We start from the raw sequence: 12,525 nt of genomic DNA, 5'->3' as shown, positions 1-12,525 counted from the left end.
TCTGACAGGGTTGGATAAATGTGGGTTCAATATGGCCTGAAGTCTACTCAAAGTCAAACTCTCAATTTAAACTAGAAGCAAATTCCTCTCCAGTAAGCCATGATCCTCATCCTGTTAAAATTCTTCTCAGTCCAAGGATGAAGACTTTGATTGCTTTAATTATGACCAAAATCCACTAACAAACTTCAAAAAAGGCTGTCAGGACATATAGTAAAATTTAAGCCATTTCAGTTCTTCTGTTGGAAGGAGACCTGATGAACTGGGAGAATAAGGAGTGGTGGGACTAGAGGAGTGAAAGTGAAACAGTTTAACTATCTTTCAACAGTAAGATAAGCAAACCAGTTGAAAGGATTGTCATCCTGTAATTACCAGAGAGCTCTGTACTACAGAGGGAGCTGAAGCTTTGTTGCACAACAAACAGTCATGCTTGCAATTGAATATGAATAATGAGCCAGATGCATGAACAAGCAGCCATGTCCCTCATTGATTAATGATTCCATGTGTCACCAAGGAAAGGAACTCCATTTTTAAGTATGCATCGTCATCATCAATGTTGCCAAAGCAACTGGCTGTCTGCTTTTGACTTACCCCTGAATATGGCAATTAAACCATTATATGGGGAAACAAAACAGTGATTATTCTCTTATGTGGAAAACTGAAGGCTGTTAAAGAATAAGGGGCTGGGGAAGCCAGAATTGTTTCCCAAGATAAATGCACCTGTGCAAGAACCATGTTCAACGTCGGAGCACATTCTCAGTATGAAATTAATCATGGTCCCCCCACACTCAGTTTCAAATGTAACGCTAATCATAAAATCCTGAATAGTTTCATACACTAGTACAAACCCAGCAGAACCAACAGAAAGACATGAATTAAAAAAACAGGTGTGAAAAACACATTTTACAGTAAACAAAATCAACTAGCAGAAGGCAGTTAAGTAAGAAAACAGATGAATTCTCTATATATGCTTTTTATAGAGAGAATATTTATATAGAGAGAATATGTATGTGCATATACACAGATAGATATCCACTCTACGTGACTCATCCAAAAATGTATGCTTGACCCTGTGTTTGTTTTTTTTTTTGTTGTTGTTGTTGATTTGGGGTTTTTTTGCTAATGTAAGATTTATACAGAATGTTCTACCAAAAGCAGCTACAACCTGGCTTCTTCCAACTTACAAGCTTCCCGGAGTTTTTCCTTGTCGTAATGTAGCCCCTCATATTCTTGTAAATTAATCCTGTTCACTCTGATCCGCAGGCGATCTGGGATGGAATGAGGACTGCAAGAAAAGAAGAAAGCTTCTTAGACGAAGTGTTCCATGGAAGAGCAAAATGAAAATAGGATATGAAGTGATTTTAATCTTCTCTGAAAGAAGAAAAAGAGCAAGACTCTTCAAAACTGGGCCAACTCCTCACAGGCCCATCACTGCGTTTAGAATTATGACTACCCACCGCACAACAACATAGACATTAGACCGTAAATGACAAGCAAGGCCAAGAAGCCCATTTGCTGGCTGTGTGGTCTGGAATTAGGGAGCGTTTTCCGAGTTCTCTAATCTCTATATAGCTACCCCTCCCCTCTGCAGTTTGCCTTTTTGTACATCCCTAGGGCCCTACCACAGCCAGTAGATCTGCCAAGCTGTGTTTCAGGACACAGATGCTTTCTTGGGAAGTCTCTCAGGACAACCATTCCTCTGCCCATGCCACCCTTGTATCCCTGGAGGATCCTCATTCAGCATCTCTGTTCTGGGAAGCAGGCAACGGAAATGTGACTAAGAAACGGATTTCCACAGTAGTACAAAGAAAGATAAATAACCTGTATATTATAATGCATCTATCAAATATCTGTCCTGTAAGAACTGGCCCCTGGCTCAGTTAAAAGTAGATTCTTCATCCTGTGCTTCTACTGAAAGACTATTTTCTCTGTTTTAATCTAGTTAGTAACAGAACTCTGCCAGTGGTATGACCACCAAATACACACACTGCCTTTTAAAAGTTGAAATACTGTGCGCTGTCATAAATATACAGGCTTACTTTTTTCTTTGTGTCAATTTTAAGATATTTGACCCACAGCATTTGCACTGCTAGTTTAAACACCAATCAGGACAAGCCACATCTCAAAAATGTAAAGTTGTTCTTTCTTTTTAAACAAGCGAGCAATTTTCTTTTTGACCTGAAAATACTACAGACCTGACAAAACACATGGTTTGTGGCCATCTCTTGGTAGAGCCACTGGGATGGCAATTTGCAATTATTTCAGCATTAGCTTATTGCATGCTTTCTCTCTGTTGGTATAAACAGGTCTGTCACATCTGAACAGACAAAAATAAAGATTGAAAATCAAGTCCCAGTTAAAAAAAGCTCTATTGGCACAAGTATTTGCTGCCTAAAAAGTAACAAAAGATAATGAATTGAGGGTGCCTCCAAAACTGGAGTGTAAGATAACACACTAGAAGGAGCTGCACTGAAGAAATTCACATTCGGAACAGGAGTTTCTGTATTAATGATGAAAATAAACCTAAGATACATGGAGAATAGCTTAGAAGAAATCATAAATGCTTAACAGTGGCAGCAAGAGTGACACACTTACAAACATAAAGGCTGCCCAGTGTTTCTCCTGTGCTGATTGACAGGGACTATTGCATCAAAGTGCCCCAAGATATCAGCAAACCACCCATATTTAAGATAAGCTTTTGCAGTTTGATAACAGACACCTGGGATGGTAACTTCCAGCACAGCTTCAGGGGGCAGCTTTCTAACTCAGGTGCCCTTATGTCATCCTACAGAACAGCACTTTCCACCTGCAGGCTCTACAGCTGGCTCAGCAACCCGGAAAAGATAAGCGCATGGCAAATGGAAGGGAAAGGTGCATAGATGGAACAAGAACATAATATCACTGAGTCTGACACTTTTTTCTTTCTTGTCTTTTTAAGACAAGTTTAAATGTCACCCTGCTGGCTGAGAAATGAACACAGTCTGAGGAACTATGTTCTGTTCCAAATTCTAGAGAATGCAAATTTAAAAACTAAAATCATAGAAGATTTTAGTTTTAGCCACGAAAAGATAAGAAAATGTTTAAGTCAGAAAACATAGAAATTTAACTGCATAGTCTTTGTCTTAGGGGAGAAAAGAAATAATTCACTGCATGTAGTAGGGTTCTTGAAAATGACAGACTGACAGCTCTGAAAAGTGAAGTCTTTTATGCACTGGTGCAATACGGGAAGAAGCTACATTGTTTTTCCTATAATGTTCTGCCACCACGCGTTATGATGAAAGTAGCTCAGTCTTCCAGCCGATCGGTTCACAACCTGGTTGTTGGTGGGTGTGCTTGCGAATTACCTCTACTTCTTTGAACTCAGCTGGGAGGAAAAGGGGTGGGGAGACAGGAGAACACAGCAACTTCTTATTTCTGTTATAAGACTCGACCATGCTACAAAGACAGCCATCCTTGCTATGTGCTGAATTAAGCCAAGTGTAAACCCAACCCAAAAAACTGTCTCAAACCATTGTTTCTCCTGAAACCAGAACCAAATCTGTACTGTTGTGTTGAAATCTTTGAGCAACCCAAGCTGGAACTCTATAAAAAATATGCTTTCCAATCCCCGGTTCAAAATAACCACTTGACCAAAAGCTGCTACTCCTGCGCAGGAATTACTCAGCCCAGCACAAGGGATGTTTGCCCTCCAAACCAGAACCACACCATAGCCGCCCCCTACTTGCTCTTTTCCATTTCTTCCTTGCTACAGAGCTCATCCGCGTATGATGCTCAGACCCTCTCTTCCACTCTGCAACCCTGTGCTGCAGTGTCCAGTGCTGCTCTCCATACTAGAGGGGAAACAGTTTAGTACAGGAACTTTGCGTCTTCCCGAAGTAAACTGTAATTTTAATTCCTAATGGAAGATCACTGACTCCTTTTTCTCCTTGATTTGTCCTTTTAGATCTTCCATAGCAGATATCTGAGTGATACTTGTCTTTCAACCATCCATTGCATCCCATCAGCCTGGATTCCCCAGCAACTTACTGGTGTCCTTCACTGTTAAGAGATGAATTTGTTTATGTACTTTTGTACCTCTGCACTGTCTGTGCAGAATTTACTACAGCTATGAGATCCTTAATACTTCCCACTCACAATGTCACTTCCTCTCCTTCCACGCACTGGCCTTTCTCATGTTCCTCAGTGCATGGCAGGACAGGGTATAGGTAACCAGAGACAAGCCATGCTCTATTGTGGGAAATACTGGGGACAGGGCAGGTGATCCTCTCCCCAGCTTCCGTGTCTCCCTGTGAGCTTGTCTCAGTCATGCAATTGTTTCCATTTCCAGATGCTGAGGTGAAACAACTCAAGCAAGCTTGGGGTCACTAAAAAATAAAAACTGTAAATGAAATTTTTTGTCTGATCCAGAACAATCATCACTGAATCAGAAGTGATTTTAAAAGTTGCTGTTTCAAGATTTCTGTTTGGTACTTATATGTAACTATCATGTTTGAGCTTTCAGAAATGACAATTTTTTCTATGGTCCCTGGTTTACATAAAGAGGAAGGGGAAAAAAAAAAAAAAAAGAGGAGTGATGTAGCCAAGTTCACACACCTAATCTTTGACAGAGGCAAGAATTCAACAGAACTCTTCAGCCCAAAATTCAATCCCTTATTCCCAAGGCCATCTACCCATTCTTCCCCAAGGCTACCTTCATTAGGGTAAAAGTTAGGTTTTAAATAACAGTACAGTGGTCTCTTGTGTTGCTTTTTTTGCCGCAGAGTCCCACCAAGATTTTTTTACTTGTAGCTGAAAATGGAATGCCTGAAAATATTTGGATGATTGTCTGAATAGTTATTATTACAAATAATTCTAATAACTGTCTGTATTCTTTACTAAGATGTTCTTTAATTATCATCCAGACACAAGACTTTTTAGTTCTCTGGGAAGATAATGTAAGAAAAATCAGCAGAACTATCTTCCTTTTATAGTGCTTTGCTTGTAACAACTCATTTGGCATACTAGGAAAGCTGCGTAAAAGCAGTTATGGTAGTGCTTTTTGCTTCTCAGTGTCTAAGCACTAGTTCAAACGTGAACTTTCTTGGCAGCCATTATCAATGAATTAGTGGTAGACTTATGTCCTACCACACAACTGGTCTTATTTCAAACACATCATCGCAATGGATAATCTGGATATCTCATGAAAGGGGAAGAAGAAACGAAGACATGGAAACAGAACAGCTTCTCCAAGTGTATGTTTGGAGCCTTTATGTCAAGGTGAAGGGATGGTCATGTTGATCCTATATTCAGTGCTCAAGACCACCTGCAAAAAGGGGAGGGGGGAATGTTAAGCCTCATGCCAACATCTGCCAATCCTTAGTTAATTACCAAGTCTCCCTGCAACCTCCCCGTGAGGACAGCGTAGTGTTTGGACACCAAGGGGAGAGAAAGATAACACTGACTTCTGTAGCTATGCTGACTCACTACCTAATGCCATGCAAGAAAGAAAAATGTGCACTTTCTCTTCACAAATATTATTTCCTGGCTTGAAACCAGTGGCAACCTATTGCATCTCCGGCATCACCTTCTTGAGTCAAATTAGTCCTTTCATCTGAATAGGAGAAGTGAGCAAGCCCTTTTTATTTGCTTGGAACTGGAGGAGGAAAAAGGTCTAAAATCAACAGCAAATCTAAAATAATTCTGTTGCTCCAGGAGCCACACACACTCTCCAAAAGCATCTTTTAACTAGAAAATATCTAAGAGGATACTTCCCATGCTTTTGTAAAAAGTGTAACTTTTTGGTACATCAGTGCACTGTATATCTCTGAATTTGCTTCTATGGAAAAAAACAAGCACACCATCTTAAATGTAAGGTATTACGTGAGGAGAAATAGTTCCTTTCCAGGTCAAGTGTGGGAGGGTAATCAGCTGGCAAGTGTCAGAGTTTCCTGTTCTCCTGTTTCTCCTCCTGTTCACCCCATTTTTATAAAGACATGGAGCTACTACTACATAAGCAAGCTGTGTGTGCTAAAATATACAACTGGAGAGAAACAGGACTTGCCATTTTGCCCATTTGAAAAGTTTAGCTATCTTAGTCATAAAAATGTATCCTTGGAAACAGCACTTTCTATAGAAAATAAATTATTATCAGAAATATGAATGCTAAGAGGTCCTTTCTACAGTGTAGAGATTTTATATACTTAGCTAAGTCCAGTCACAGGTAATACATTCATAACTCACATACATATACATATGTATGTGCATACATACACCTATAAATATGTATATATACACACACACACAAAAAAACATTTATTCAGTGAGTGAAATCCGATGGTTTTGTTCATGATTTATTTGCAAATACTCTTTGCTCTGTCAGAATACAGTTGTTGGCTGACATTATATTAATGTCTCGCTAAATTTTATTACTTATTCAATATAGCTTTGGCTCTACAGCTCACTATGTGAATATTCATCTTTGTGCTATCAGAGATTGGCAGTTGACACCAGGGAATATTGTCCTCATCATCCAACTAATTAACTCATTCACTCACAGAACTCATGAGCTCCATACAGAGCTCTATCTAATGCAGCTGAGGAAAACACTTCCACCATCAATACTTCTGTAGTCTTCACAGATACTGATAATAATCCATATTATTATATGAATTGCACAATTTATCTTGTTCAGACAAGCTCAGCGTATTCAGAAACCACAAAGCTTAAGTACATAAGCATGTCCATGTAAAAGCTAATAATAGGGTGATGAATGTCACTGAAAGCAAACATTAGTACAGTATTAATAGAAACAGATGTTTCTAAACAGTGTATAAAACAACTTGCTCAACTGTAAGGAGAGGAAGAAAAGCTTTCCAGATACAGCAGTAGACAATGTATGAATTTGGGGGATTGCTGCGCTGCAATTCAACCTAAAATATTTAAATTTCTTACACCTATTATTCTTCAAAATGGTGTACTACATGGTCAATGAAAAGTAATTTAAAGTACAGATGAATGAATTCCATTACCTCCTAAAGAATCTAATTAAGAACCTCATTCCCAAACAGACCAATCCACAGAATTACATCTTAAAGGTCATATGCCCCATGGGACCATAAATACAGATTCAGGTCAACTGAAACATTCTGTTCATTCATGTTGATTAGCTATAATGGTTTCATTTAAACTCAAACCTAAATATCAATCTTCTCAAATCAGGAGCATAGATCGGCTAGTTTACCATATTGAATTTTATCTGATGGACTTTTGATTAGCATGGAGCAAAGTGCACATTCGGGGCATTATTAAATAACAATCCAAATGAGCCTTGTAGAAAAGCTATGCACATTATTTAGTTGGAACAAACTATGAAAGATTCTACAGAGATGTTATGAGGTCCTCTCAAAATTATTCCATTCGCATCAAAACAATATGTAATTTCAGTAATAGAGAACTCTTTTCTTTCCTTTTTTAGCTGCAAAATGGCTGAACAGTACAAGCAAATTGTATTACTTTCAGACAAAGCATTTGACTTTTCCACAAGAATACACAAGATATTGATATAGATATCGAATAATGCCTATTATAAAGAAAAGGGCATGCTTTCCGGAAATTCTTAAAACTTGTAGACATCCATTAACATAAAAAACCATAAAAATTAAATTAACTAAAGCCTACCCTTCTGTGAGAAGATATCCATCCCATGGTACACCAGGTTACACATCAGGATCAGAACCACTCTTTTTACAGGGATAGGTCTTAGAAAGCCAACATCATGCTAGTGAACTGTTTATAAGGTGAAGTCATTTTTAACACCACCCACCCCACTGCTGGAAGTTGCTTACCAAAGAGTATGCATTTGTTTCCCTCCTATGCCTGACCTATAGCATTTTTGGGATTCTAGAAATGTTACCATCACCACCGCCGCCTCCCCCTGAAAAAAAAAAAAACAAACCAAAAAAACAACACACCACAAAACCTAAAAACACAGAGGTTTGACAGGAAAGAATGAGAAGGGCTTATTTTTTTAAAATCCCTTTTATTTTCACCACTTGTTCAAACCCACAGAAGCAAAGCCACACGTACCTACTCTGAGACTACCAGCAGAACCTGATCTACTTCCATTCACCAAGAAAACACACTCAGCTTTTGATGAAGCCATGACTTTCTCCTCTCACCCCTATTAATCATCCAGCAACAGGCAAGAGGATGCCAGCCAACTCACTTGGAGCACAGCTGGTTTTCCTAAGAAATGTGCTCCTGCCTCCAGTCACTCAGGAAAGAGGACAGGCAGAGCGAGCTTGGATCCTGCCCTTGGCACTCCTGCACAGCAACCTGGTAACACTTCTGCCATGCCACAAGGTTGATTCAACTGAGAAGACAGACTTTTAAATTATATATGCCCTAACCCCTATATCAATTATTTATGAACCCTGTGAACCATTTCTTATGCTTTGTGTCTGCATAGAGAAAGGAAATAATAATAATAATAAACAGTCCAACAACTCTACAGAATCCAGCAACAAATTTCTGATAGATCTTCCAGAATACAGCCCACACCAGCCTACACATATATGGATTTTAATGTGATTCAGTAAACAGAAAAGGAAAAGGAAATCTTCTACTGCCCCTCCCTTGCAAAAAATAAACTTTAGGGAAAAAAAAAAACCACACTCTTCTGGGGCGTGTTTGCAGTGACAGATTAATGAATTACCTATCTCCTAGAGAAGAAATAAACATGCGAAATTAATTAAATGTTCCAGTGTTTAGAACAATTGGGAAAAGGAAAGCAGCAACCAGAGGAGAAAAAGAATTAATCTTACTTTTGAGATCTCATTGTCAGAGCTTGGAAATGATACATTAAAAATAAGTGTGTTTTTCACAGCATTTATCTACTTAAAACTTAAGAACTGCCACAGAGCAGAATCATCCAGCCTCTTCTGATGGACAAATTTCAGTGCTTCACAAAAGTCCGCTGCTATTTTAAGGCAAAGCTCTTGCTAAGCTCTTTACCTAAAAAAAATACCCTAAAAAATATAAGCTCCACCACATATTTTTCTTCTTCTGTTTGATGAGTGTTATCCCAGATAAGCCAGATTAACCCAACTGTACTAAACCCTTTTGCACTTTCGTACCTCACACTTGCTTCAGCAAGCGCTTGAGCGTTTTGCGGTATAAAGGCTAGACCCACACATACACTTAAACACGAGCCGAAGTGCCAGGTAGAATCCTGGTCTTTGTTTTCTTTCTCCTTCACCACGCTAGCTGTAGTTCTCTCGCACTTTACACTTCCAAGAACAGGGGATTCTCCGATAGTAAAGATCCCACTAAACAGAAGCCCACATGCTAAACAGGGAAAACTGACAAAGAAGAGATGAGACTCAATTCCCTATAATCATGTAATGGAGAAAAGGAAGAAGATACATATAAGCACTTTCATCCTTAAACTATGCATTTGGAGAATAGCTCACTCTAACACTTTCTCCCTTACACCTTGTCTCATACTATTCTTTACTAGACTCTCCTCCTACAGACAACACCCATATTCAGCCTAACCCACAAAGCTGATGGTGTTTAGCATTTGGATCTCTAAAAGCAAAAAATTATTTCCTATTACTCCTTTGCTATTCATACAGGTTTTATATGCATACCTTGCTGTAATCATTACTCTGTAAACTCTATAAAAGAGTATAAACTATTTACCAATAAGGTGATACTTGTATTTTCATTTATGGAGATTTTTGTAAAGAAATTAAAAAAAAAAAAAATCACAGCATATCCACAGTGCTTATTTCACTTGTAAAAGGACAGTAAGAGCTATGTAAGTCAATTACATTTTATTTTTCAAATGGTAATTTTTTTTCAGAACTCCTTTGCATCAACCACACAACGCAAATGTACTCTCACATGTGCATCCTTCTCAACTGAACATCCAGCTGGAAAATGCAAGTCTTTACCCTCCTTTTAAAAGAGCCTCAATTAAAAATTACAACACCTGTATTTACTTATGCACTGTGTATAAACATTTGAAATGGATCATGCTACAGTTCTATTGTTTCTGCAACAAAGACCGTATGTACCTAATAATTTTGGCTGCCGCAAATTCCCATGCATATCCTGCTGCAGAAAACCTGAAATTTATCTAAGACAAGCTGTATCCATCACCAGGTCTCGGCAGAATCTGCCCTGCTGTTCAGCACTAACTGGAAGTCAGGCTCTTTCTGTGTTGTTCAACAAAAAAAAGGAACATTTGCATCTCAAAGCCATCACAATCCAAATCAAATTTCCCTAATACCTCATGGGTTCTTATTGTAATTTGCCAGACACATTAATTGGCAGCCACAATGCAGCAGCATGTTTAATCTATTTTTACAGATTTTAAGATACAGAACATCTTTGACTTACAAATTAGTTTGGGGCTCATGAGCATCTCTCTCCCTGCCTTATCCTGACAGCTGATATCAAATGAGACGTTCAAATGAACTATCAAAACTTGGAGGTCATTTTCCAAGGGAAACTCAACTTGGAAACAATACCCATTCTCACAGACCCACAGCTTACTTAATGTTCTCTGTAAGCAATAAGGCTTATCTCAACTTTCTTCTAGAGACTTGCTTAGATACTGAATCAGTGAGACAAGTTATTTGTATTACTTTCAGTTCCTCAGCAAAGTACAGAAAATATGATCCAGGAATAAGGCACACTGAATTGGAAATCTTTCCTTGTTTGCAAAATAACAATGAGGAACTGCAGCTTTCTGAAATTTCACAGAATCACAGAATGGTTGAGGTTGGAAGAGACCTCTGGAGGTCATCTGGTCCAACCCCCTGCTCAGACAGGGACCACCTAGAGCAGGCTGCCCAGGACCACGTTCAGGCAGCTTTTGATTATCTCCAAGGATGGAGACTCCACAACCTCTCTGGGCAACCTGTGTCAGTGCTCAGTCATCCTTACAGTAAAAACATTTTTTCTGACATTCAGAGAGAACCTCCTGTTTCAGTTTGTGCCCATTGCCTCTTGTCCTGTCACTGGGCACCACTAAAAAGAGCCTGGGTCAGTCTTCTGTAGACCCTCCCTTGAGATACCTATAGACATTGATGAAATCACACTTGAGCCTTCTCTTCCCCAGGCTAAACAGACCCAGCTTTCTCAGCCTTTACTCATAGAAGGAATGCTCCTTAGTAATCTTCATCACCCTTCACTGGACTCTTTCCAGTAGCTCCATCTCTCTCTTGTACTGGGAAGGCCAGAAATGCACACAGCACTCCAGGTGTGGCCTCACCAGTGCTTAGTAGAGAGTAAGGATCACCTCCCTTTGACCTGCTGGCAACACTCCTAATGCAGCCCATTAGCCGCTTTTGCCACAAGTGCACGTTGCTGGCTCATGGTCAAAGGACCCCCAGGTCCTTTTCTACAAAACTGAAATTTGCTCTTAAAATTATTCCCAAATAACTCTGTTGAATATTTTATACGCCATCTATTGCACGTGCTCAGTCTTTAGAACAGAGGAGTGTTGGTGGGGTTTCTTTTAGCGTATACCATTGACTTTCTTCTATGACAGAATAAGAATCATTCTTGGAATCAAGTTTCTGCTCTGAATACCTGGATTTATAGATCTGAAATTTGTAATTTTCCAACATGTATTTCAAATTCATTTCTTTGATAATCCTAACCTGTTTGGAAAGATATCCATCATGAGAGTGGCAAAACAAGACGACAAAAGGGATGTCAATACAAAGCAAAACATGTCTTTTTTGACTGAATAGTAAAAAAGCATTTCTGAAGACAAACTACAGTGCCTGAGTTGACATGTTACATTAAGCTGGGTTTTGGTTTTTTTGCTTAGGTTGAGGGGGCGGTGGGGGCATGTTGGTCACACCACTCCTCTGGGGGCCTAGTTTCCTGTTTTGATCAGCTCTATCTGGAGATGCGGCTTATGGCTGAGTTTGCTTACAGTATGTGAACAAACAGTATGTGAACAAGGATTAAAACCGAAGGATGGAAAGCTCTCATATCAACTGTTTCCAGGGATGGTGCCTGGTGCTTAACTTCAGACCTGCCTGTTGCTATGAATTTGTCCGGTGAGCTGGACTCTTGGCTGAACCTGGTGACCATCACCAGACATGCCCTGCTCACCTTACTCGGGTACTGTGGAACTGTGCCTTTGCTGGTGAGGCCACTGCCCTATGCCTGCCATGCTGTCACCCGAGCTCCCGCTTCCCATTTGTCACTGGATTTTACTGCCCCATCTCCCGGTTGAATGACACACAGGGTAACAGCAAAAAACTATGGAACTTTGAAAGTAGAAAAAAGCCAGATACTCACACAGTGAAGGAATCGGGGGGAGCCGAGACTCTCCTCAGGTCAGCAGACTGCACTTTATGGATACTACAGGCAGCAGGAAATGAGTGGCCAGGAGAAAGGCAGCACACAGTGTGGACAGACAAGGAAAAAGGCAGGGGAGAGAGAGAGAAAGAGTGGAAGAGAAGAAAGAAAGAGAAAGACATACAACATTTAAACAGAAACAAAAGGAATGTGTCACACAAAAGT

General features: G+C 39.6%; 1 protein-coding gene across 4 annotated transcripts in view; it reads right to left on the bottom strand.

The window, feature by feature from the left end:
- DGKI (diacylglycerol kinase iota) overlaps positions 1 to 12,525 on the bottom strand; it is a 230,121-nt gene that overhangs the window by 80,232 nt on the left and 137,364 nt on the right. For all 4 annotated transcript variants that reach the window (XM_076340326.1, XM_076340343.1, XM_076340353.1 and 1 more), the window contains one exon: positions 1,182 to 1,282. In XM_076340326.1, the coding sequence (XP_076196441.1) occupies positions 1,182 to 1,282 (101 nt within the window). The remainder of the gene's footprint in view (positions 1 to 1,181; positions 1,283 to 12,525) is intronic.

This window comes from Aptenodytes patagonicus, chromosome 1 (genome assembly GCF_965638725.1).
Source record: "Aptenodytes patagonicus chromosome 1, bAptPat1.pri.cur, whole genome shotgun sequence".
Classification (NCBI taxonomy): domain Eukaryota; kingdom Metazoa; phylum Chordata; class Aves; order Sphenisciformes; family Spheniscidae; genus Aptenodytes; species Aptenodytes patagonicus.
This window is presented reverse-complemented; position numbering and strand designations above follow the sequence as displayed.